This window comes from Grammomys surdaster, unplaced genomic scaffold (assembly GCF_004785775.1).
Source record: "Grammomys surdaster isolate TR1022 unplaced genomic scaffold, NIH_TR_1.0 64, whole genome shotgun sequence".
Classification (NCBI taxonomy): domain Eukaryota; kingdom Metazoa; phylum Chordata; class Mammalia; order Rodentia; family Muridae; genus Grammomys; species Grammomys surdaster.
In genome coordinates this window covers 14,336,883-14,363,103 of record NW_021604566.1, presented here as the reverse complement: position 1 = coordinate 14,363,103, position 26,221 = coordinate 14,336,883, and the positions used below count along the sequence as shown (strand labels likewise).

At 35.6% G+C, this 26,221-nt stretch overlaps 1 protein-coding gene across 3 annotated transcripts in view; it reads left to right on the top strand.

Moving 5' to 3' along the window:
• The window catches only part of CUNH8orf34 (chromosome unknown C8orf34 homolog), a 394,342-nt gene that overhangs the window by 301,035 nt on the left and 67,086 nt on the right, over nt 1–26,221 (top strand). For all 3 annotated transcript variants that reach the window (XM_028770071.1, XM_028770080.1, XM_028770076.1), the window contains exon 10: nt 6,169–6,245. In XM_028770071.1, coding sequence (XP_028625904.1) covers nt 6,169–6,245 — 77 coding nt within the window. The remainder of the gene's footprint in view (nt 1–6,168; nt 6,246–26,221) is intronic.

The following is a 26,221-nucleotide window of genomic DNA, read 5'->3' as shown; positions in this document are numbered from 1 at the left end:
AGGGATTTCCATGGGGCCCCATTGCCCAACAATTCAATTAGATTTAACCCAAATCTAGTCCTGGGACTTTCATTTGAGGACAGGAAAAGGTCAGCTGGGTCTCTGTCTCCTCCATTATTTGACAATTTCATTAAGATTGGCTTCATATATGTACATATTTTAGGAGGTGTCTACTGCTTTAAATTTCCATACTACCTTTCGAATGGCCCTAAATTTCAGCACTTTCTTCCTGTAATCCCTTCATCAAATCCCTGTTTCCTTCTCTCCCCATCATTAGCTCTACCCATCCTAATTATCCATTATAGTTCCCTTTCCTAGTCAGAGCTATTTGCATCCTCAAGTCCCTTACTGTATCCCTAACACCTATGGTTCTATGGATTGTAGCTTGGTTACTATTGGTGCATCCACTCACCCACATATAAGTTAATACATATTTATTCTTCTGAGTCTGGGATACTTCACTCGGGATTATTTTTGCTTCTAGTTCATCCATTTCCCTGTGAATTTCTCTCTCTTTCTCTCTCTCCCCCCTCTCACTTTCTCTCTCTCTCTACACATATATATGCATATGTATAGATTGGGTACTGGTTTTGTGAGGTAATTTTATATCCAGCTACTGTGCTGAAAGTGTTTATCAGGTATAGGGGTTTCCTGGTGGAAATTTTAAGTCATTTATGTATGTTATAATATCATTTGCAAGTAAAGTTACTTTGACTTCTCCCTTTCCACTTTATATGCCCTTGATCTTCTTCATTTGTCTTATTGTTCAAGATAAGATTGCTCTGCATTTATTATGTTCATGTATGTTCCTTGTATCTCTAATCTCTTCAGTAATTTTATCATGAAGGGGTGTTAGATTTTATCACAGACCTTTTCTGAATCTAATGAGATGATCATGTGGTTTTTGTCTTACAGTTTTTTATACGGTAGTTTTATGCATGTTGAAATATCCCTGATTCTCTGGGATAAAGACTACTTGATCATGGTTCATGAATTTTTTAAATGGTTTTTGAATTTGGTTTAAAGTAGTTTATTAAGAAATTTTCTATTTCATTTAAGGAAAATTGGTCTGTAATTCTCTTTCTTTGTGTGTCATTATGTGATTGGAATATCAGTAACTGGTAGTAAAATGAATTTAGAAGTCTTACTTCTGTTTGTATTTTGTGAACTAATTATAGGGATATTGGCATTAATTCTTTTTGAAACTTTGGTAGAATTCTGGGCTAAAGTTATCTGTCCCGAGTTCTTTTTCATTGTTGTTGTTGTGAAGAGTCTAATGATTATTTTTATTACACCAAGGGTTATAAGTCTGGTTATGTTGTTTATCTGATCTTGATTTAACTTTGGTCAATGGCATGTACCAAGAAAATTTCAATTCTTTTTGATTTTCCAATTTGTTGAAGTACAGATTATTAAAGGACATCCTTATGGTTCTCTAGATTTCTTTAGTGTCTGTTGCTATGTCTCCCTTTTCATTTCTAATTTTGTTGATTTAGATATTCTCTGTCTGCCTTTTAGTAAGTTTACATAAGTCTTTGTCAATTTTATTGATTTTCAAAAAGAATCAACTCTTTGTTCTATTGATTCTTTGTATTGTTTGTTTTTTGTTTATTTGTTTCCATTTCAGTCCTGAGATTATTTATTTCTCATCTTCTACTACTTTTTGATGTGGTTTATTCTTTTTTGTTTTAGAGCTTTCAAGTGTGTGTGTGTGTGTGTGTGTGTGTGTGTGTGTGTTTACATGTTTCCCCCTCTTTGATTTTGCTTATCTGATTACTTATCCCATCCAATTTTTTTTTTGGACATAATTAACCTCTTTAGGTTAGAGTTTTCTAGCACCCTTCATAGGGGTGGATGTATAGACAGATACAGTAGAAATTTGAGTTTATCATGGAATGTCTTATTTTCTTCATTTATGGTGATTAAAATTTTTGCTGAGTATTCTGAGCTGGCATCTGTGGTACCTTAGCATCTGCAGCACACTTATCTGGGCACTTCTATCTTTCAGAGTCTCCATAAAGAAGTTAGACATGGTTATAATATGACTGCCTTTATATGTTATATATGGTCTTTTCCTTTATAACTCTTGTTACTCTATTTTTAATTTATAGATTTAATTTTGATTACTATATTTCAATGGGAATTTCTTTTCATTTATACTCTGTTTGAAATTCTGTGTGCTTCTTATAATTCAATAGGCACCTCTTTAATTAGGTTAGGAAAATTTTCTTCTGTGATTTTTGTTGAAAATATTTTTGGTGTCTTTTACCTGTGTTTCTTCTCCTTCCTCTAATCCTATTCTTTTTAGATTTGGTCTTTTCATAGTTTTTCAGATTCCCTGAACAGATAAAATTTTTAGATTTATCATTCTCTATGACTGATATATTAATTTCTTCTATCATGTCTTCAATGCCTGAAATTTTTCTCTTCTATTTCCTGTATTCTGTTGGTGAGGCTTGCCTCTGAGGTTCCTGTTCTAGTTCCTAAGTTTTTCATTTCCATACCTCCTTCAGTTTGGGTTTTCCATTGATTTAGTTTAATGATCCTACTTCAACTTTCATGTTTTGAACAATTTTTATTGCCTTCCACTGTTTGTGTTTTTATTATTTCTTTAAGGGGTTTAATTATTTCCTCTTTCAACTCCTCTGACATACGCATAAAGGAAAAATCTTTTATTTGTGCTTCAATTATGTTGGGATATTTAGGGCCTATTTTGGTAGGGCTGCAGGGTTATAGTGGAGGACATACTATCCTAGGTACTACTGATTATGTTTTTATACTGACATCTAGGCATCTAGGATTGGGAAGACTGTAATTCCAGGTGCTGATTTCTGACCTTACCTTTGTTGGCTGTATGTTTTTGCAACATAGTTTCTGTTTTCTCTCTGGTTCTTAGGAGAGTATGATGTCTGTATGTTGTTTTGTGGAAAATTCTTTTTTTTTTCTGTTTAATGTGGCCAGTTGAGACCCCAAGTAAAATGAGTTCCTGGGCATTGGGAAGTGACACTTAGGAATATGAATGCGCTTGAATGGTGACAGGGTCTTCACAGAAGTGAGGAAAACAGGGTGTTTTATTGCACCAGTATCTGCTTAGTTAGTCTCCTGGGAATGGGAACAGAGAACAAGGAGGTTTGCTACAGATCTGGGGATGAGACTGCAGGGCTGGACTTGGAGGACTGGATGGAGAGGTGAAGATCTTGTGTTATCCTACCTATTTTTCTGGCCAAAGTTGTAACTTCATTTAGTAGATGTAAATAAAATACAACTTGCCTCCTGGTTTAATGGGTCTGTCCACGCTAGCTTATAAACTGTTAGAAGTCGGTTTTAGTAAATAGGTGCTGAGTTCCTCTTTGCAACTGAATGACTGGTTTTTAACATGATACATTTTTCCCTTACCCATTTCAATTTTATCAACTAAAATTTGCTACTTTTAATGATTTTGCTCTGTTTAGAAGGGTAATAAGTAAATTATCTTAATTTATGGCTTCCCCAGAGTTGTATCATAGAGGAAGGTATTCTGTGTTCTGCAAAGATATCTATGTTTATATAGAGATAAGCTTGTGTCCAAGAGATTTGCTAGTTTTTCTTCTTGAATGAAGCACTCTGAATTATCAGAGATGTGCCAAGAGCCACAACCATGGGCTTCTTCCATGTTTTCCACTGTTTCCTTATTTCTTGACCATAAGCAGCTAGGCTTCAACATTCTAATTTCTTGCCCAGATCACTTCTGTCATACACTAGAAAATTTTGCCTCCATTTGCACACAAATCTAAATAAATTTTCTTTATATAATCATATGGCATTTTTAAAAACTAAATTAAAATGAAAATATATTTTTGTTTTTTCTCCCTCCACCTCTTCCCATATACCCTCACAAATACCTTCTCATGTCCTCACTGAAATTTTTTTCTTTATTATCTACATATATATAGATTTGTATATGCACAAATATATAAATATTGGTGGTTAAGTCTGCTTTTGTTGTTTGTGTATATATGGCTTCAGGGCTGACCACTTTGTATTTGATAACCAATAAGAGAACTCATCTCTCAGAGAAGCTAATTGTCTCTCTCTTCCAGCTGTCGATAGTTGCCTATGGTTCTTTGTCTAGTGGTGGGACCCATGAAGACTTCCCCCTTCCTCATTAGCGTGTACCTTGATATTGCTATTTTCAGTCTTGTTTATGGAGCTATTTCTAGATGACTGTTTTTAGCAGACTTCCTCGTATACTGGCTTCTAAATTCACCCAGCTATCTCTTCTGTTGTGTTTCCTGAGCCACATATGCAGGAGCTATGTTGTGGGTGCATACATTAAGTTAAGGCTTCCTAAGAGCTGTTGATCTATGCATTGAGTCTAGTTTTAATCTTCTGTGTTGGTCTCCATTTGCTATAAAGAGAAGCTTCTTTGATAAGGGCTCTCTTATTATTAATACATATAAGAAACCAAGTTCACAAAATCCAATGGTCTAAAATGTTTCCCTCTAATTGGGTCTTTACATTTTAATATACAAAGTTAAAGTTAACTATGGAAGTTGACAGTATCTGGTATATATTATTTACAGATGATAATCATCATTATTACAGGATTCTCTAGCAAACAAATATCTATCTACACTGTACTGGTTAACCTAACTCAGCATCCATATGGAAGTGTTTCCCATCACTTTATTAATATAATTGAAAGCACCACTACCTTCTTCTCTAAGATTTAGACCAGTCAACAACTTCTTGCTTGATGTGTTTTGGGAGAAAACCTATAACCATTTAATAATTTGTATTCTTAATAACTCCTTCACATTTTGACATCTGATTTAGAGTAGAGAATACCAATTGATAGAATTAATATTTAAATTGTATAACCTCCTCACCATCTAAAAGAAGCATGACACAAACATGAAGTATAATATTACAAGACAGAGAAAAAGACATTAAAGATAAATATGTACCAAAATATAGCTGACTAAACTCAAAAAAGTTACCTCATTTTTAGATTTATTTTTACTTTTAATTCTGCTTGTATTGTATGTGTTCGTGTGTGGGTTTGTGCACATGAGTGTGGTTGTCCACAGAGGCCAGAATAGATTGCTGGTTCCCCTGGGGCTGTAGTTGTAGGTAGATGTGAGCCATCTGATATAGGTACTGGGAACCAAGCATGGGTCCTTTACTATAGTAGTATATATAGTATATATTCATTTTATTTTTATATTTTTAAAATTAAAATTAGATTTTTTTCCTACCAAGTATTCTGATTATAGTTTCCCCTTCCCAGCTACCCCCAGATTCAATTCCTTGTTCCTCATCTTGTTCTTTCTCATTAGAAATAAGACAAGCATCCAAAAAGAAACAAAATAAGTTAAAAAAACAAATCTTAACTGAATAGGACAAAACAAACAAATAGAAAAAAAGGGGGTCAAAGAAAGTGTACAAGGAACACATGTAGACACAGAGAAACACACACAGAAATTCCATTAAGACACAAAACCAGAAATAATATATGAATAGAATACCTGTAGTGTTTAAAAAAAATGCCCAGACAAAGCATTATGAAACAAAGAAACCTTCAAAACACCACGGAGTTCATTTTGTAGCAGGCCATCTACTGCTACATATAAGGGCTAGCCTTTAAGTGTGGTTTATACAATCAGGTAGACTCTGTTTAAGAAAATTATTTTTTTCATTGCAAGCAGTTACTGAAGGTAGGTAGCTTCTGAGCTGGGAATGTGGGCTTGCATCCATTTCTCTTTGCAGCAGCACTGGAGCCCTATCTGGCTTACACCTGTGCAGGTTCTGTGTATGCTGCCATAGTCTCTTTGAGTTCAGCTGCAGTACACACTCTAAACCACTGTGTCATCTCTCTAGCCTGAACCATTGTTTTATATGTAAAAGTAAGGTAACTAGCTCTTGTACTTTCCTGATTTTATTTCACATTTCGGAATTAGAAATATGTTCATTTGTTTATTTATCTATAAGCTGAATAAATGCCATTCAAAAATCTACTAAATCATTAACTCTATGATTCTTTGAATTAGTAATTCATTATGTTAATATCACTCTTATCATGAGGCATATATGAGCATATATATGCATACATATATACATATATGTGTGTATATATGTGTAATTTATGCATAGTCAATGTGTGACTTTTATTTTTAAAAATTAAAATAGATTCTCTTCCTGGGACAGAAGAAACTCTGGTGGAGGAAGGTGAAGATTTTGAGAAAACAACTAGTTTAACAGAACCAGTAAGTATATTCATTTATTTGTTTTTGTTAAATATGTGACATATACGGAAGCAACACACACACACACACACAGAGAGAGAGAGAGAGAGAGAGAGAGAGAGAGAGAGAGAGAGAGAGACAGAGACACAGAGACACAGAGACACAGAGAGAGACAGAAACAGAGGGAGACAGAGAGAGATAGAGAGGCAGAGAGAGACAGAGAGAAACAGAGAGAGAGAACTAAGAGAACATCCCCACAGAACACAGAACTTAAATAAGCATTCGTTTAATAAAGAACACTTGAATGACATCCACTATTCTCTATAAGTGGTTGAGCTCTAACAACAGCAGGGGACCACTTTACTGAATGCACAGCAGGGCTGTGTCAAGCTTATTTGGCAGTTGTGGGAAGCTTGACTAAGAGGAGTGTAGTTGCTGAGAGATCAGCTGTAGCTAGATCTTGGGTACATTCTCAGAGCTTGTGAGTTACCATGTAAAACTTCAACCAACTGAGCTATATACATCCTAATGGAAAAGTAAGTGTTCTATCTTCTATGCTGACATATTCCTTAATGCGTGCTATCATCGTGTGGAGTCCTTTGACTTTTGCTACCTCTTTACCAAGGAATTATGGGATTTTGGTTTTGACTTTTAATGAAATTCTGGGTTAAAACAATAAGCACAGAAAAACCAGAAGTCTCTATGTAAATTCTGAATATAAAAGTCTTTAAAAGATTTTGAATTGTTCTAACACTCTGACTAATACAGTGTCTTTCTTTTATATAGTGTTCATAGGGTTCATCTATTCTGTGTGTGAGCTTTGTTTCCACAACAAGGTGCCACAGAGCAAGTGGTGTGAACAGCAACAGTGCACTTCCTCCTGGTTCTGGAGATGGAAGTATGAGGCAGTGTTAATTTCTACCGACCCATGGCTATCAATTGATGTCTGTGTGCCCACATCACCCTGTTCTTCCCATGTCACCCTGTTCTTCCATTGATGTTTGTCTATCTTCCCACATCACCCTCTTATTCCCCTTTCATTGCTGCTGTTGTTCCAGTTCCTTCTTCACCCAAGATGAGTCGCCAGATTCCCCGCTGACACTAGGTTCAGTATGCCATAGTAACTGTATTTCAAAGAACTGGTTATTTTAGAACCCTATTTACAAACACATTTTGACATAATCATGAAATTTAGGGGTATACATGATAAGCCATGCTGCTGACTATGATGAAATGTCACTCCAACTATTCAGTACTTCTTTAAGGTTATCATCTCTACTATTGGATGTCATAGTAAAGTTAATTCTGAAAATACTAAATAAATCAATGCCGCTTTTCTAAAATATTACTTTCTCACTGTAGCATTCCTGATCTTTATTAAACTTGTACATTTTTGTGATTCTTCTCATGTATTACTTTTCCCTGCATCATGATTTAAAACCTACTACTTTGTTTATTATCCATATCCTTCTACCATAATACAAGATTATTAAAGGCAGACATGTTTTGTTTACTACTTCTCTTTTCTGCACATGGTAGGTCCATAATACATGTCTGTTACACTAATGGCATGACTCACCAATAATTCCTAGGCATTGAGTAAAGCATGTTAGAGCCCTATAAACAGGTAGAGCCATTTTAATTTTCTATAGCAACTGGGTTACTTCTTTCTCTTACCCTTGCATTCCCAGCCATTATCCTACCTTTTGTCCCCACTATGGATACACATAGGTGAGAAAATAAGAAGCCCAGTCACTAGACCATTTTTGGAACACTGTATTCCTATTAAACTTCTTGTGTACCTTACAATTGTTTTGTAATTGTTAGTTCTACTCATAGAGTGACAGCTTAAAGCCAGTGCTTTTCTTCTAACTAATGCTCAAATATTTGTAACAACTTTAGCTTCCTTTCTGTTATTATCCTAAAATAATCTTACCAAAACAGATTACGGGAGGATGAGGCTTATTTGGCTTATGCCTCTAGATCACACAATTGAAGGAAATCAGGCCAAAAACTCAAGAAGAATCTTGACTTAAAAACTATGGAGGGATGCTGTTTGCTGGGTTGGTGGTTCATTCTTAGCTAGCTTTCGTATATAACACAGGACTGCCTGCCCAGGGAATGATACTACTCACAGAGGACAAAGCCCTCTTATATCAATGGCAGTAAAGACAATCACTCATGCCCACAGGTCAATCTGATATGGGCAGTCTCTCAACTGAGACCCCATTCTCAGATGATTCTAGGCCACATAAAGTTAACAGTTTGATCTATGATACAGTCTTCCAGCATGTTCCATCTAAGACAAATTAGTCACCCAACAGACAATCTATACTTTCAACCAATTCTTACATTGTATACTTTCAAATATATACTTTTCATACTTCCTATAAAGGCATAAATACATTTGTTTCAAACACAATATTATTTTTTAATGGTAAATGAGAATTTCATCAACTTTTATTTAAAAGAACATTTTCTTACTTATAAACGTCAGTGTATACCCATCATGGTATGACAGTAAAGCTAGATTACTGTTCAGGCTGTAATAACTTGTCACGTATGATTTTCTTTAAGTTTTATTTTAAGGATTTATTTATTTATTTTATGTATGTGTGTACACTGTCATTCTCATCAGACACACCAGAAGAGGGCACTGAATCCTGTTACTGATGGTTGTGAGCCACCATGTGGTTGCTGGGAATTGAACTCAGTACCTCTGGAAAAGCAGACGGTAACAATAATCTTTAAGGTGTTGGAGAGATGGTTCAGTGGTTAAGAACACTGAAACAGTTTATATTTCTCCTTGCATTTCTAAAAGGATACTATTAGACTAGGCTTAGTTGCTTATGCCTATAATTCTACCACTTAAGTGACTGAGGCAGGAAGAGCAAGAGTTCCTTAAGTACATATCTAGTTGGAGGTCAGTCTGAGCTAGATGACTGACCTGTTTGGTTAAAACAAAAACTATTATTTAATTAAAAAAATGATACTACTAAAACATTCATTTTTCTAATAGCCTTTTCAAATTATTCTCTGCCTACAATGTTTGGCTTACTTTAGAACTTCTGATATACCAGTGAAAAAATTAGCTTTGTTTAATCAAATGATTTGTAAATGACTTTATGTTGGCACTTAGAGAGCTTACCTTCTTCCCACAATGATTGAGCAATGCTTTTTTAATGAAAAATTTTCTTGTATAAGAATTTTTTATCATTCCTCTATTAGATTTAGAATTACTGAGACTTCTTCGATTTTATTTTACATTAGCTAATCCATTTAAGTCTTTTTTGGAAATGAGTAATATCAAAAATAAAAAGATAAATTATTGTTATAGACATGATAATTTTAGGTGGTACCTCCTTTTAATACAAAGAAAATATAGATTTTTAAAAGTTAATTATTTTAAGATGATTATATTTTACATATAAATTGCCTAAAGTAGTATTTGTAGTATTTTTGGACATTATTTTCATTTGTAGTATTTCATTTGTAGTATTTTTGGACATTATTTTCAGTAAACCAAAGATAGCTTGTAATATTTCCTAAGTGGTAATAGGGAACTGAAGCAAAAATGACTTTTCTATTATTGTCATAAACCTAAAATGTGTCAAAGCAAATTTTCAGTGATACTCTGCAAAAGTATAATTATGTCACAAAAAGTTATTTCATCTATACATCCATGCTTTTTGTTCACTAGCCTCCCTCTTGGGTAATGTGCATGCATAAGTGAACTCAGCTCTTTAGACATTTTTTCTCATGGATGAATCTGTGCTTTCAATATTTCTTGAATATTTTAGTATTAAAGAGGCAATGATTAGATTTAAAATTTTATTTTAATCCTTTTATTCCCCTCAAAACAAATCATTCTTCTGGAATTTTTCTCTTTCTTTCTGCTCTGGAAAGCTTTTTAGCATACACATAATCCATGTAGATTAAAACTGGATTTGTCAGGTAAATCCCTTTATTAAAAATGGGAGAACAAAAGGAAAAAAGTATTCAAAAGGAAAATACCTAGCAGCAGGTATTGGCCACTGTGGCTTAGCTTCAGGAGTGTCATAGACAGATGTTTGCGGTAAATGATTGATCAAGATTACCTAACGGTTTTCTAAATTTCCAATTCCTACAGCTCTCTTAGTCTTATTTTTTTTTCAATTTTGTTGTCAAGATACTAATTAAGTACATGAATACAGAGCAAAGATGAAAGTTGATCAGGAAATACATTTGACCTTCAATGTCTTATTGACTTCTTCCTTCATAAATACTTTTTTTCTCCAGTGACTCCCATAAGACTTTCTGGTTACTATGGCTTTCTGACAATAGAATAAAAATTAAGAGGACTTCTGTTGAAGTTTCCTGAAATGCCCAGGAGTTTTTGAAAGTTATATTTCCTTCTGAAGAGTATTATTTACTGGGGAAAATATGTAAAATTGTCTAAAGTGGATGTAATGTTAACAACAGCACAAATGTGTAGAGCACTGTTACGTCATGAAGCATTTCACACACTGGACATTAATATTCTTGGACTTTTGTCTTTCTGTGACATAATCACTTTGAATGCAATATCCATCCTGAGAACTAAGTTGTACTTACTTTTAAGTGAACAAACTGTGATCTCACAACATCTTAGAATGCATCCTAGGACAGGGCACAGACAACTCATATTTCTCAATGTAAACCTTCTTTTCATCCTAAGTCCTTGTTAGATATCTACCTGAAGCATAAAACACACACACAATCTAGGCCATCCCAATTGGCTACTACCAAAGAACTCATCATTAGATCAAACACAGTGAAAAGCTGCAGTTTGAAGGATTGGTTTCTAAGAGGTAGCTTTTTACAAAAGGAAGAGGTTTTATAGATTAGCTTTGCTTAGATCTTCCACAGTTGAAGAGTTCGAAGAGAGCTGGGTGTCAGGACAAAAGAGACCCAGACAGTGAGAAGAAAAACAAGACACTCCACGCATGTTCCCTGTGGCCACCTAAGTGTTCTGGAGATTCCAGAAATTATCTCAGTAAAATACCTACTTAGCTTAATTAGATGCCAAGTTTGGTTAGTTTTAAGACTGTGTGGTATTGTGTTTTATGAATTAGTAAACAAAGCATCTGCTCTATTTAATCTTTTACTGCACAGTGGGTGGCTTTGGCTTTTGTTCTTTGCTGATATTTTTAACTTCTACTCAATACTGAGACTTGTACCTTCCTGGAAGCAGAAATTTGTATGCTTGGTTCATTTGCCAGCAACCCTATATGCATATGAACTTTAAAATGCACAAGTTTTGTGAAGTCCAAATATAGTAGATTTTTTTGATAATTCAAAGGTTGAAAGTCAAAAAAAAAATATGTTCACGGCATCTGTAATACAAAAACTGCCCAGTCACTTTAGAAAGTTTTGACAGCAAGGGCATTGTTCCATAATGAGTTCTTTATCCTGGGAAGAATTTGATGAATTGGTTTTTGTTCATTTAAAAATTAATCCTCAAATGCAGTGCATAGGTCAGCTATGTCTCTGCTGCATATCTTTTTCCTTCTTGAATGTTAATATGCAGAATGAAATCTTCTTATATTAAACCCTGGATGCTTTAGGGAATTATATTAAAAAAGGAATTCCATTACACAGTGAACATTGGCTGCTAAGGCTGGAGGAGATCTGTAATCTGCTGTAGTCATATGACCTTTACAATATGCAAGGTGATGACGCACCTTTAAGTGTCTTCTCCAGTTGCCTGGCTGTTACTTTCAGACCAAGCAGTATGTGCTCACCTGGGAGACTGACCTTTCTGTTTCTTCCCACCTCTCAGATCTTTATACCTTCGTTTTAAAGTCACACATGTGTACATTTAAAGCAGCATAATATGCTCATACACCTTCAATATATACGAATGACCATTAACTATTTACCTAACCATTGATTTTGCTATCTCTGCTCTCTCCCTTGTTTCTTACTAATGTGGTTATTAACCACCCCCAACAAATCTACCTCATAAACATTCTTTCTGCTTTATCATCTTTACAAGTTGATATTTTGAGATACCCTACAAATACCTTTCCACACTGAAGTATAGTATCATGATAAGTAAATAATTTTCCATATTTTACAGGGTATATAATCCTATGCAAATTGATACAGAAATTGAATAGCTTGATGAAGAAGTTGTAATGTTTTCCTTTCATTAGATAGCTTGCATGGAAAGCATATAGATAATCAGCATTTATGAACTTAAGTCTAAGCATATTTTATTTGACTTTTCTCTTCCAAAATGAAAAGCAAAAGAAATGAATGTTCATTACTATCTCACCAGGTAAAAGTCTTAAATATAGCAAATATTGTGTCCTGAAACAACGAGTTGACACATTGCTGGCAGATATTGGTGGCAATGAATTTTCTCTACAGAGCAGTGATGAGTGCCTGCGTGGTTCAGCACTGCAGAGTTTTTTGTTGTTGTTGTTGTTGTTTGTTGTTTGTCTGTTTGTTTTGTTTTTTTAAAATCACTTTCCTCATGGAATTTTACTTGGCTTCTATGACTTACAGTTCCAGGATGCCAATCAAGCTGCTGGAAATGAGGTCCTACAGTGAACAAGTTTTGGAACAGGGTGGGATTTTTTTTCCTTTTTAAGTTTCAGGGGCATTGATTTCCAAAATATCAAGGTAGAAATATTGAACCAAATCTATGCAAATATTAATTTTTAAGACATATATGAGTTTTCAAAAATGTAAATTTTAAATGTTAAATTCACCAATGAAAATGGCCTAACATGTTAAAATATGACATGATAAATGTTCGACATTGATGGTGGCTTTGGCAAGCAATTCAGGACGTCTATGTCATCTTAGTAAATCTGAGTAAAAATATAACATATATTTATTGAGATTAGTTAAATGTTACACTTGTGTTTTAAGATAATGTGACAGGAGAATGACAAAATGTGCACAGGTGCGAAAGTATATGATTGATCTTGGGTAGACGAAACCCAAGATGTGGAACATTGTGTTCTTGTCTAGGGAATCATATCATAGTTCATGGATTTTTGCAAAGATGACAAGCAAAAAGAGAAACATCTTTTGATATTTTTAATATTTCGAAGTTAGTTTTGGCTCCTTCAAATTTGATAGGTTTTATTTGTAACTGAGCTGAAACCGAAGGAAGGTCATGTGATTTATGCTTGTGCTGAGATGGAATGCCTACTATGTCTGATAATAACTTGTATAACAGGTGAGCTTCATGAATCAAATTAATACTGACTCCTTTAATGGGTATAGAAAATCACTGTGTTCCATATAAAGGGAGCTTCCCTATATTTTTGCCTTTTCTTTTAAACTAAGAAAACTCTGTAGATCTTCTAAAACAATCAGATATAGAGTGCTTTCCTATAGAACCTTACACATTTGTAGATTTCATCTTCTAACCACAATCATTTACACCAATTTTTTCTCATTATAGAAAATGGTTACATACATCACTAGAGTCTCAGGAATGTGCTTATTCAAATAAACTGAAAAAAGTATCCTTTCTGTATGTTGATCTTACATGATACACATTAAAAAAATCCGTTTATTATTCTTATAGGATTTTAAATTATTTAATTTCAAAAACTCTAATTTTTAAATTATTTAATTTTGAAAACTCTACATGAATGAGTGTTTTGCACATATATCAGTGCACCAACTGTGTGTCTGGTGTCTAGAAGAGGCCTTAGATCTGTGGTTGGAGTTACAGGCATGTGAGCTCCACTGTGGCTGCTTTAAACTGAACCCAGGTCCTTTGGAAGAGCAGCCAGTGGCCTTGATAACTGAGCCATCTCTCCAGGCCCTTATTGTCTTCATTTTAAATAAAACAATGAGCACATTCTCACAGAATTTTATAGGGCTAGCTGAAGAATGTGTATATTAATGTAGCCTTGTCTTATGGTATGTTAATGTCTTATTCATTTTTGAAAGTTAGATTTACACTTCAGTGTGAAACAAGAGGATACTATTGTCATATTTGGACAAATGTCAGGGTTTAAAGTTATATTTTCCTACCAGGTTGTCTCACGCTATCATTATGGTCAAGGGCCGCAGTAGGTGATGGATTACTGAGAACTCAGCCTTGTAGCCTCGTGGGTAATTATTTATATCTCATTTCCTGGCAAACAGCTAATTCTGAGTCCCTTGATGTGTTGCACAAATATTAATTTTCTCTGTTTGTTTTGATGTAAAAGGAGCTGCAGACATTGACTTAGTTTGCTTGGTATTTTATTCATGGATGCAATTCTTTAGAGGAAACACTACTTATAAATTATAGATTGTGTCTGAGAGCTTCATGTAGACTAAATTCTTTAAAAAGGTCAAAGCCTCTGGTACTTTAAGATTCTTGATATGTTCCAAAAAAAGTCCATTTGGCTTTTTTGCCCAGCATTAAATTCACTTTCCAGGATTAAACAGTCTTTTAACATATATAAATGAAGATAAACATAAAATCTCAAAAAATTATTTTCTCATGTCTATAATTATAAAATGAAATGTTTTGTCTTGTAATGTCTTAATTAACTGCATTTCTTTGATTACTAATGAATATGTAAAAATTAATCTTTATGTTTATTTGTTTGTTTGTTTAGTGTGTGTGTGTGTATGTGTACATACATGTATAGATGCATAGGAGTGCAAAGGGGTTTGTGTGTTGGTCTGAGAACAACTTGTGGGATTTGTTTTTCTCTTTCTACCATGTGGGTTTCTCGGATTGAACTCAGCTTGTCATGTTTGGTGACAAGAGGCCTTGTGTTGATCTTTTTTAAAAACATATTTATTTTCACTGTGTATGTGTATGATGTGTGTAGTAGAAATATGTGCCATGGAATGCATGGGGAAATCAGAGAATACCTTTGTAGAGTTAGTTCTTTCCTGTTCCCTTCATGTGGTTTCTGGGAATTTAAATCAAGTCCTATGGTTTGCATGATCATCTTGCTGACCACATTAACCAATACATTGACATATTATTTATTAGATTGTGGATTTTCAGTGCTTTTTCCTGTTCTACTGGTCTTGTCCTTAGACTCCCCCCGCCGATTGACTTTACTGGCATTCACTATATTACTATGGTAACTCATTCCAGCTCACATTTGTTGCAAATATTTTCTTTTTTTTTTAAGTTTTTTTTATTGGATATTTTATTTATTTACAATACAGATGTCATCCTCTTTCCTCCAAGTATTTTCAATAACTTTCAGTTTAGCAGTAAATATTATGAAAGTTTAATTATACACAAACCACATTTTTCATTCTTTATATTCTTACTGTCCTTTTCAATATTAGATAACCATGTACCTCTTTGTTCTTTGCAGTTTTCTTTTGAACTTTCCAGTCAAACTTCAGTTCTTTCCTTGCTATTGTGAGTCAAGAAACTATTTCCAAAACTCATTTGTTATGTTGCTTTCTCTAACTCGGCCAAGTGTCCGTCTTCTCATTGCCCACCGGCAATACAGTGGATTGGAAATCCTCCCCTTCTGTCCACATTATTATGGCATTCCTTTCTTACTAGTTTGAGATTTTTCTTTTCATATTAATACATTCTAGAGAATAATGGCACAGCATTTACTGAATTTTAATTTTTTGTTTTAGAAAATCCCCCTTTTACCAATGATCTTCTTTTTTTTTTTGGTTTTTTTTTTTGTTTTTTTCGTGACAGGGTTTCTCTGTGTAGCCCTGGCTGTCCTGGAACTCACTCTGCAGACCAGGCTAGCCTTGAACTCTCGAACTCAGAGATCCACCTGCCTCTGCCTCCCAAGTGCTGGGATTAAAGGCGTGCGCCACCACCGCCCGGCTAACCAATGATCTTCTTATACGATCTATAAATGGAAGTGCATTGATTTTCTCTGTTTATAAATAATGAAGAGATTGGAGTCCCACCCCAAGATGATCCAAATCTGTATTCTGATAATGGAGTCACTCTAACAACTTAACAGTGAAGGTTTTCTGCTACTCAAGTCTTAGTCAGTATAATGCTATGTGTTTAATGTAAAGGAGGCAGAGTTCCATTTTAATTTTATTTTACAAAGTCAAAGAAATAAGCTATCATATAATAACTAACTGCTCCTTGTAATATTTCTTGAATATAGTTTTAAAAATATATGTTCATTTCTGCTTAATGTTAGTGTGTGTGTGTGTGTGTGTGTGTATGTGTGTGTATACATGTAGTCTCTTTATATGGCCTAAGCTGGTATCAAACACACAAAATTCCTGTCACTGTTTCTCAGGTGTTGAAATTACAACTATACACTATCGTGCCAGGTAACATTGCAAATTTTCCTTTTTCTATAGAAATCTGGTGACATTTTTTTGTTTTTGTTTTGTTTTGCCTAGTGAGTCATATTAATCAGTTTTGAACTTAATTTGAGTCTGCTCAAAAGTATTTTGTCTAGTGATTTTTTTGTATAATTTCAGCAGTAAAGCTTAAATAGTATTCACAAGAATCTCAAGAATTAGAGATGTGATCAAAATCTTACCTCTAGTTATTTTGGTCAGCCCATTGGGAAATCTTGATCCAGAAATAACACAAACTGTTTTGGGGTAAAAAGTAAGCTGGATAATTTGTAAGCAAATATTTTTCCATGATGTCACAACTCAAACAAAATACTTGTATTTCATAAGAATTCTAAAACGGATGTCTGTATTTACTTAAGTCAGAATTTCTGGAAATTTCACATTTCCTCTCAAATTTTTGTGCATGTTTTGAAAATGTTTATTAGGAAAGTATTTACATTCAATAGTGAGACACTTCTGGAAAGAAACATTTTGGAAAGCTTACTTTATCAGTGATGGAAATTTAAAAAAAAATATTTAATGCCTGATGAGAGGAATATTGAATATTGTCAAGAAATGTGGAGATCACAAAAGTTAAGGAGTCGTGTAGAATTCATCCTTCAAAAATAGAGACAAGCACATCCCAGACCACATTATTTGCAGCTAAAGGAATCTAAAGAAGAGGAAAGGTATGTGGACCCAGGGGAGCACAAGCTATTAGGCACTCCTAAGACTACTTCCTTCCACTCTGTTGCTGGGGCAACATTGTGCAGGTGAACATAACTGCTGTGAATCTCTGTGTGCACGAGGCATGTCGTATCCAGAGGTCGACATGTCACAACACTCCTGGGTCTTACAGTCTTTATACTTGCTCCTTTTTGATGTTCTCTGTGCCTTGGGTGGGAAGGTACTGATACCCGTCCTTGACAGAACACTGATGTCAGCCCATTTTCAGCTCTGCCTGTGTATTAACTATGCTGCTCCACAGTGAGTAGCTTCTCTGACCAAGGATGAGGACAACACAAGTCTAAGGATATAAACATAAACATTTAGAGGGCTGTTTGGTAACATGACCCATCATCAAAACACTATCAGTACATTCTCCATACAGACCAGTGATCTCCCTAGCCATTGTGCCTGACCATGTTTACAACATTGTATATAAATTCCCTCCCACGAAATGTTCTGCAAAGGAGTATATACTTATATATGGACATACTGGTTTTGCCTCTCCATTCTGTCACCCAGAGTGACTTCAGGGTGGTTGTCTGTGTGTATGATTTGCCTTAAAAGTAAAGAATTTACTTAAAACTTAAGAATTTAAAGTAAAAAAAAAGTAAATTTATCGTTTATTTTTAAAAAACTTTAAACATACTACAATTTGGGCTGTTCTAAAATTCGACATTTATTTTCTTATATAGTACTATTAAAATGTACAACTTTGTGATCCTTTTGCACCTTATGACTATTTTTCTACCTCATTAACCACTCTCATGGCTTCATGCCCTAAATAGCTAAAATATACTTTTTCTTTTCAGAAAAATTCACCTTGGAAATTTTAAATGCCTTTAAAAGCCTGAAAATTTTGTTTCTTTTGGTTAAGTAATAATTAAGAAGACTAGAGAGATGGCTCAGCAGTTAAGAACACTGTCTGCTCTTCCAGAGGTCCTGAGTTCCATTCCCAGCAACCACATGGTGGCTCACAACCATCTGTAATAGGATCTGATTTCCTCTTCTGGCACCCAAGTATACACATAGATAGAACAGTCATATACATAATATAAGTAAATTAATAAATATTTTTAAAAAGTATTAAGCATATCCAAGTATATTAAACAGAAAAATCATTAAACTTTTGTGAGACTGATTAAGATTGGATAGAAGAGACCACAGTTAAAAGTTCTTATATTTTAAATAATCTGAAAGCATATCTGATAAATTCAGTCATTGGACATTTAATAAAACATTTGACTGCCTCTTTCAATAGCTCCTCAACTTAAAAAGAGAGAAAGAGAGAAAAATGTCAACATATTACAAATCAAGATTGATAGAAACCTTTAGAAACTGTCTCCTCCTCAAACAGATATCCTAGCTAGTATGTGCACTTTCATTTTTAAGGAATACTAATTTTTAACTAAATACTTTTAAATCTAGATTTGTGAAATACTAAATTTAGCTGGGTTTGTGTGCATGTATACATGCACATGTGTGTGTGTGTTTGTGTGTGTGTGAAGCTTCTGAGGAATGTGCCCTGAGACACTGAGTTCAAGGTCTCACTCAGCAACGCATAGTAACACCATTCCTAACTAAATGCATCCTGAACAACTTCAGGACAATGTGCTTCATTTCATGAACCAGTGTCTTCTTCATACAACTGTTGATATATAGGGAAACTAGAAATCTTTACTAGGGCATTTTTGTCTATTGAAGTGGAAATACAATGTGTTTATTTATCTGTGACTATTAGAACTTTGCTCAGCCATGAGGTACAAATGTCAAATAAATAGTTGGTTTCACAGTCAGTAAAACAGACTGCTGCATGTTGTCTTCCCACAGCTCTGAGGCCTGTTCTCAAAAATCAAGAACTCAGATTAGTATGTACAATTCAGCTTAATAGATGCTCTCATATTAGTTTAAGAAACACATAAGTATTACTGTTTCCATTTTAAATTTGTGAAAAAAAAGTCCTACAAGAACCTCCCTTCACATCTCAGAGGACTGCATAATTCCTCAAGGCTTGTTCTGAATTTTTGCAAATAGATGGCAGTATAGCTCGCAGAATAAGCAACTGGATTGTGTTAGCCCTGTTGATGTCAGTCCAGAAATTTCAATGATGTGATTATCAACATTAGAATATTTTAACCAATAATATAACAAGACATTGAATTTTTGAATTGTAATGAGTCATATTGATCTCAAGATAATAAGTACTTAGCACATTGTGAAGTGTGTGCTGGGCACTCTGGGGACAGTGAAGGCAGATTTGGTGAGCTGAACTGAAGGAACAAAAGTCATTCTGACATTCTTCCAGTTTATTGCTGCTACTTATGTGTTTCTCCAAAGTTGCTTTCTTTCAAAAGGAACAATGTTGTATGCTTGAAAAGTCAGATAATAGGTCTTTAACTTCACTTAAAGCACTACATCTAGTCTCTTAAGCACATCCCAGATTGCTAGAACCTGTACAGGCTTTGGAACATAGCATGATGGGAACCTGTATGACAGCCATTATGGATTTGTTTAGTTTTTCAGTATTTGTAACTGAACTCAGGTTCTTACACACACTACCAAATTATCTGAGGCTGAATTAGGTTCCCTAAATATTTTTTGTTGTGAGATGAGATTTCTTCTCAAGTTGTCCAGGCTAGTCTCAAACTCACAACCTTCTTGCTTTACCGTCCCAACTAGCTAGGATTACAGGGGTCCACTGTCATCTCTACCCTTGAAGTTCCACTTTGTGCGGAATTATTTTTTTCTGCTTACATAAAAAAAGTTTCAACTGCAATGAATGCTTGAGCACGATACAGCATTGCTGCCCCTGTGGCTGTTAGTGTAAGTATGAACAATTTGGCTTAGTTTCACTTGAATGATACTGGAAAGTTCTAGGTCCTGTACTTACAAAACACACGAAAAGTGAGCTTCTAGAACATATGTGGAAGGCAACATTTTAAAACGAGATTGAAATGCTCTCCTATGGAAGAATTCAGATAAAACTATCATATGTTTGCTGGATGTGGTGGTGTATATTGTCAGTGTCAGCATTCTGGAGGCAGAAGCAGGAAGAACACTTGGGAGATTGAAGGCAGCCTGCTCTCATATAGTGACTTCCAAGGTCAATCAGGACTACACAGTGTGACCTTACCTCAAAAACAAACCCCTCACCAATCTCATTTTGAACTTATTTGAGGTAAATTGAAGTGCTCCATATCCAACCTGCTGCCACTTCCATTTCTGTCCATAATGGAAAACTGATACTCTTCCAGGTATTTCTCACAGGTCATTTTTCCTCATTCTTATAACAATTGTGGTTGAGAAATACTCATTCTCACATCAATTATACGAGATAATCTGCCACTTATGCTAAATCTTCTTGCAACTGCCTGGTTATTCAACTTTAAATATTAATGCTTCTTTTGAGTGTTATCTTAAAAAATATTACTGAAGTGTTTGTCTTCATATATAACATACTCCAAGTAATTTTGAAGGTACAGAACGTACAGAAATTTATCTGAATCTTGTGTTTATTGATAAGGAAGTTCAAAGACAAGGGGCTGTAAATACAGTAAAATCTTCTTTGATAAAAGAAGTGTGTGTGTGTGTGTGTGTGTGTGTGTGTGTGTGTGTGAAGAGGGATAGGGAGAAAAATTAAGCTTGCTTTTGTTTGGAGTTCTTAAAATAGAAAATCAACTCTATCGCAGACGAATCCAGTCTTAGCCTTAATCTATTCATAAGAGCAGAATCCCTAGGACCCAGTCATCTTTCACTGGGCTTCCCAACACTGGGAACACTACTGCACTAGTAAATGAGCTTATGTTTGCCTTTTGGGAACAAATCATAACCACAATATCACTCATATTTCACAGTGATGGCAAACTGTGACTCAGTGTAACCAGCCTATCCAACAGGAAGCATAACAAAGTATCCTTAATAATATCAGAGATTATTTTTTGCCCAGGGGATAAGTCTCAAATTGACTGGTTATTGGTCGACCATTCCCTGAGTCTCTGTTCCATCCCTCATCACTGTATTTCTTGTAGACAGGATTAATTTTGAGTCAAAAGTTTTGTGGATGAGTTGGCATCCTTATTGCCCATTGGGATTTCTGCCTGGCTACAGGAGGTGACCTCCATAGGTTCCATATGCCCAATGCTGTGAGTCACAGCTAAGAACCTCCCATTGATTCTTGGGTACCTCCTTTATCACATCTCTTCCTGGAGATGCCCCCTGCCTCCTCACCCCTGTCAATTGCAGATCTTCATTTATTCTCAAATTCACCTGTCCATCTCTCCTGTCCCTCCCCACACCTGATCCAAAATACCATCCCCCCCATTCCCCTCCCCATTCCCTCTCCCATCCAGTTCCTTCCATCTGACTCTTATGGCTATTTTATTCCCCCTTCCCAAATGAGATCAAGCATCTTCACTCATTCCTTCCATCTTGTTTAGCTTCTTTGGGTCTGTGAAGCATAGCACGGATATCCTGTATTTTATGGCTAATATCCACTTATAAATGAGTACATACCATGAATATCCCTTTGGGACTGGGTTACCTCACTCAGGATGATATTCTCAAGATTCATCCATTTGCCTATAAAATTCATTATGACTTTGTTTTTAATAACAGTAACAGCAACTTTAAGAGGAGCTAGTATTAATGAATTTTCCTTCATTTTGTGAGTTGTTATACTCAATGTTCTCATGCATAATATACAATTTTCAAAACAAACCAATGGCATAATAATGTTAGTGTCACTGATGAGTAGATTATTTAAAGGTTAATTAAAATTTCTTGAGGGCATAATTTATGAATAGTTCATGAAAATTGAAATTCAAGTCATCTGGTTACCAGCTTTCTGTGACTCAACATCATTTTGTAAAAAACAAAACAAACATTGGTAAGGCAACATGAGAAGAGCTGCTCACAGAGGTCAGATGAGGACATCTTATTACTGAGAGCTGGACTGACTGGCACTTGAGGCTGCAAAACATGGGTGCTGGAACCTGGACTCAGGTCCTTTGAAAGAACCACAAACTTTCTTCAATGCAGAGGCATCTCTTCAGCATCTGTTAACCTTTGTTATCCTTCAGTGCGATGACGAATCTATAGAGTCAGAGCTGTTGTGGTTAACATGAAGAAGCTGGATTTTACTTTGTATTTCCTCTTTTAAATTGTTTTTATAACTTCACAAAGGGGTAATTGATAGATTAGAATAGTGACTGTTCTATTTGTGTGGGAAAACACTATGGCCATGTTAACTCTTAAATAGGTAAATTTTTATTGGGGCTGGCTTTCAGCTCAAAGGCTCAGGCCATTATTATGGTGGGAAGCATGATGTATAGGGAGACATGGTGCTGAAGAGTAGCTGAGAGTTCTATATCTCAATATGAAGGCAGCAGGAAGAGAGAGACACTAGGCCTAGCTTGAGCTTTTGAAACCTCCAAACCTACCCTTCAGTGACAAACTTCAACCAGCAAAGCCACACCTATTTCAAAAAAATCTGCATCTCCTAAGCTCCCTCAAGTAGCACCACTCGCTGATGACCAAGTGTTTGAATTCTTGGCCCATGGGGAGTGTCACTATTAGGAGGTGTGACCTTATTGGAGGAGGTGTAAACTTTCAGATAAAAGATGTTACTGTGAAGAAGAGGCTTTGAGGTAATGTATATGCTCAAGCTGTTCCCAGTGTAAAACACAATAGTCTCCTCCTGACTGTTTTCAGATGAAAGTGTAGAACTCTCGGTTTCTTTTTTTTTTTTTTATTGGATGTTTTAGTTACATTTCATATGTTACTCCCTTGCCCCATTCCCCACCCCCCACCCAAGAAACCCCTATCCCATCACCCCTCCTTCTGCTTCTCTGCAGATGTACCCCTACCTACCCCCCATTCCCACCTCCCCACTCTCAAACTCCCACCCACTGGGGTGTCTAGCCTTCATGAGACCAAGGATTTCCTCTCCCTCCTATGCCTAACAGGGCCATCCTCCCTTACATATACAGCTGGAGCCATGATTCCCTCCCTAAGTGCTCCCAGGCTGGTGGTTTAGACCCTGGGTCCTCTGGTTGGTTGGTATTGTTGCTCTCCTCATGGGGCCGCAAACACTTTCAGCTCCTTAAAGCACCAAGTCTTCCTGTATGATGTCATGCTTCCCACCATGATGATATATGGGGAAAATTTAAAAAGGTCGCCACAGCGGTGGGGCCCTGGAGGGGCTTCCACCGCAGTGGTGGGTCCCACATTCGGGGGAAACTCCCAGCGGCCTGGGGGCCTTGGCAGCGACAGGCCCCAGTAACACGAGGAAGTCCTTGGTTCCAAAAAGGTTTATTGTCATGGCAGATGATAGATGAATCTAGGCGTACCCCCAAAAACTCAGGGCAGTCCTAAGTTATATAGGGAGGGAGAAAGGGGGAGGATTGGGAGAGGATCTAGGGGAGGCATGTTTAATTTGCTCTGCCCTCTGACCTTCATTAGTATGTAAATCCCTAGGGCCTGAGGCTTATAGCCTGGCCTATGTAATTCTATGGAGATCGTGACTGCTTTTTCAGGATCCTGGGTTCTGGGGGGCGTCAAACTCTGGTTCTCATGCAGAATCCTATCCAGGATCTGTAGAGTCTCGGGGTTCTAGGCACCTGCTCCACCATGATCCAGGATACCCTTACGCAGTCCCACAATGATATATAGATTGAAACTCTGAAGCTGTAAGTCTGCTCAAATTAAATGTTTGCCTTTATATGAGTTGTTGCAGTCATGTTCTCTCTTCACAGCAATAAAACCCCAAGACAGAACTTGGTATCAGGGACTGGGTATTGCTGCTATAGGCCTGACAGTGTTTTTCATTTTGAAGTAATATGAATTTTGGAACTATGGTGGACTTATAAACATGGAAGACAATGGTTCTGGGTGTGATTTGAACTGTGGGAGGAGGGTGTCTCAAGGGGCTTCAGGGAAGAAGAATTTTAATATGTGGCCTAGAGACTGTTCTTGTGCTATTTTGTGAAGAATGTAGCTGCTTTTTATCTTGGTCTGAGGAGTCTGCCTGAGGCTAATGTGAAAAGATTTAGATGGATTGCCTTGGCAAAGGAAATCTCAAAACAACCTAGTTTAGACCCTGTCTTGTGGTTGACTCTTAGGAAGAGCATTTTGATGAAGGTAGCAAGCTTAGAAAGGAAAAAATACAAAATGTGTGGTTCTAGGATTAAAGGGGCACCAGGAAGTAAAATGAAGCTAAATCTTGTGTTCAAGGATATTAAATGCAATTAACAGAGTGGTGGCCTCAGGGCAAGATCCCACCCAGCTAACTTTATTGTTTATGCATTTGCAGTTGAACAAGGGGTAGTTACCTCAATGTTTCATAATTTTAATTATATAAGTTATGTATAGCTCAGTGTTTCTTTAACTCTCAAACTCGTGTGTGTGTGTGTGTGTGTGTGTGTGTGTGTGTGTGTGTAATGTGCGTTTGTGTGCATTTAAATCAGAAAAGTGTCCATAAATTTGTAGGTACTTCTTTTTGCAGACAGTATGGATCTAATTTCCTCTCAATTCACCAGCTAATGTTGATTTTTTTTTTTTAAATGAGGGAATCTGGTGAGATTCCATACTGCTGTACATTATTTTCTTCTTGATGGAGTACTTAAAAGAAAATGACAATCCATATATTTTATGTTCACTTTCAGTACTGAAGGCATGTTCTCTTAGACAAAAAAAAAAGTGAGTTATTCTGTACAAACTGAACACCTTTAATCATGACAAAGTATTCAAATATATGAGCCTGTGGGGGGCATTCCTATTCAAAGCACCACAAATATTGACCCATATTAACTGCATAATTCAATGGTTTAGAAAGTGTTTTCAGTTTATGTAGTTTTAGGACATTTTTATTATCTCAAGGTCCATGTAAGGTTATAATCCATTTCTACTTCTAGACATTGACTTCTGTACAGTCCCTTTGCAGATATGCCTACTTTGAACTTTTATAAAAATGAAATGACAAAACATGTAATCTTTTGTGCCTCTCTTTGTTTTCATTCAACTTAACATTCACCAGATTACATTTCATTCTGAGATCAGCAGTTAGTTTTTACTGATGGACTGTAGTGTTCCAGTTCTGGCTGCACCATGATACAGTGATAAGCTGACCGATCAATAGGTCACATCTCATCCTGGCCTTCTTTATATAATGGTGCCATGAAGACTCATTTGTGTGGTTTTCTGTGTACATAGGTTTTATTGTCTTGTGAAAGCTTTTGAGAAGTAGAATTGTTTAGTTGCAGGTACTTTGCAATTTTTAGTATAAAAATTAAAATTAGAAAACTATGGAATTACTGTATTACCCACCAATTCCACTCCTAAGTATGTAGTAAACAAAGTAACCATAAAAACTTTTATATGACTATATGAAGGAAGTTATACTATTCACAATAACCAAATGGAAGATATAACCTATGCCCATTAATTAATGAATTCATAAAAATATAGACATGAAGATTACTCAGGAATGAGAAATGACATTTTCATTAATTTGCGTAATATTTCAACTAGGAAAGTATTATATTCCCATTTTTAAAATCTGAAATTATAAACACTAGGAAGTTAACATATTTATATTCAAAGCCATTAATAGCAATTCTGAGAGTCAAGATGACTCTCTTTTACTATAAAAAAATAGGAATTTTATGCTATAGTTAAATGTTAGACAATTGTTTGAAAGTGTACTAGCTGGAAGGCACCACAGACAAAAGAACAGTCAAACAAAACATTGTTATTGGAGAAGGCAGAAGAAACTGGAAATAAATTCATATTGGAGAACCACTCACATTGTGTTTAATGCCAGCAGAGTCTTGAGTAAACCAGAACAATGACCATAATTTATCCCATATTGTAACATAATAGCACAAAACTCAGTATGTGCTTACTATAAGCAGATTTCAAGTATTTTGGCTTACTACCAGGGAGAACGTAAAGCTTGTAATTCAAATTACATGGCATTTCAAGTAGAACCATGTCTT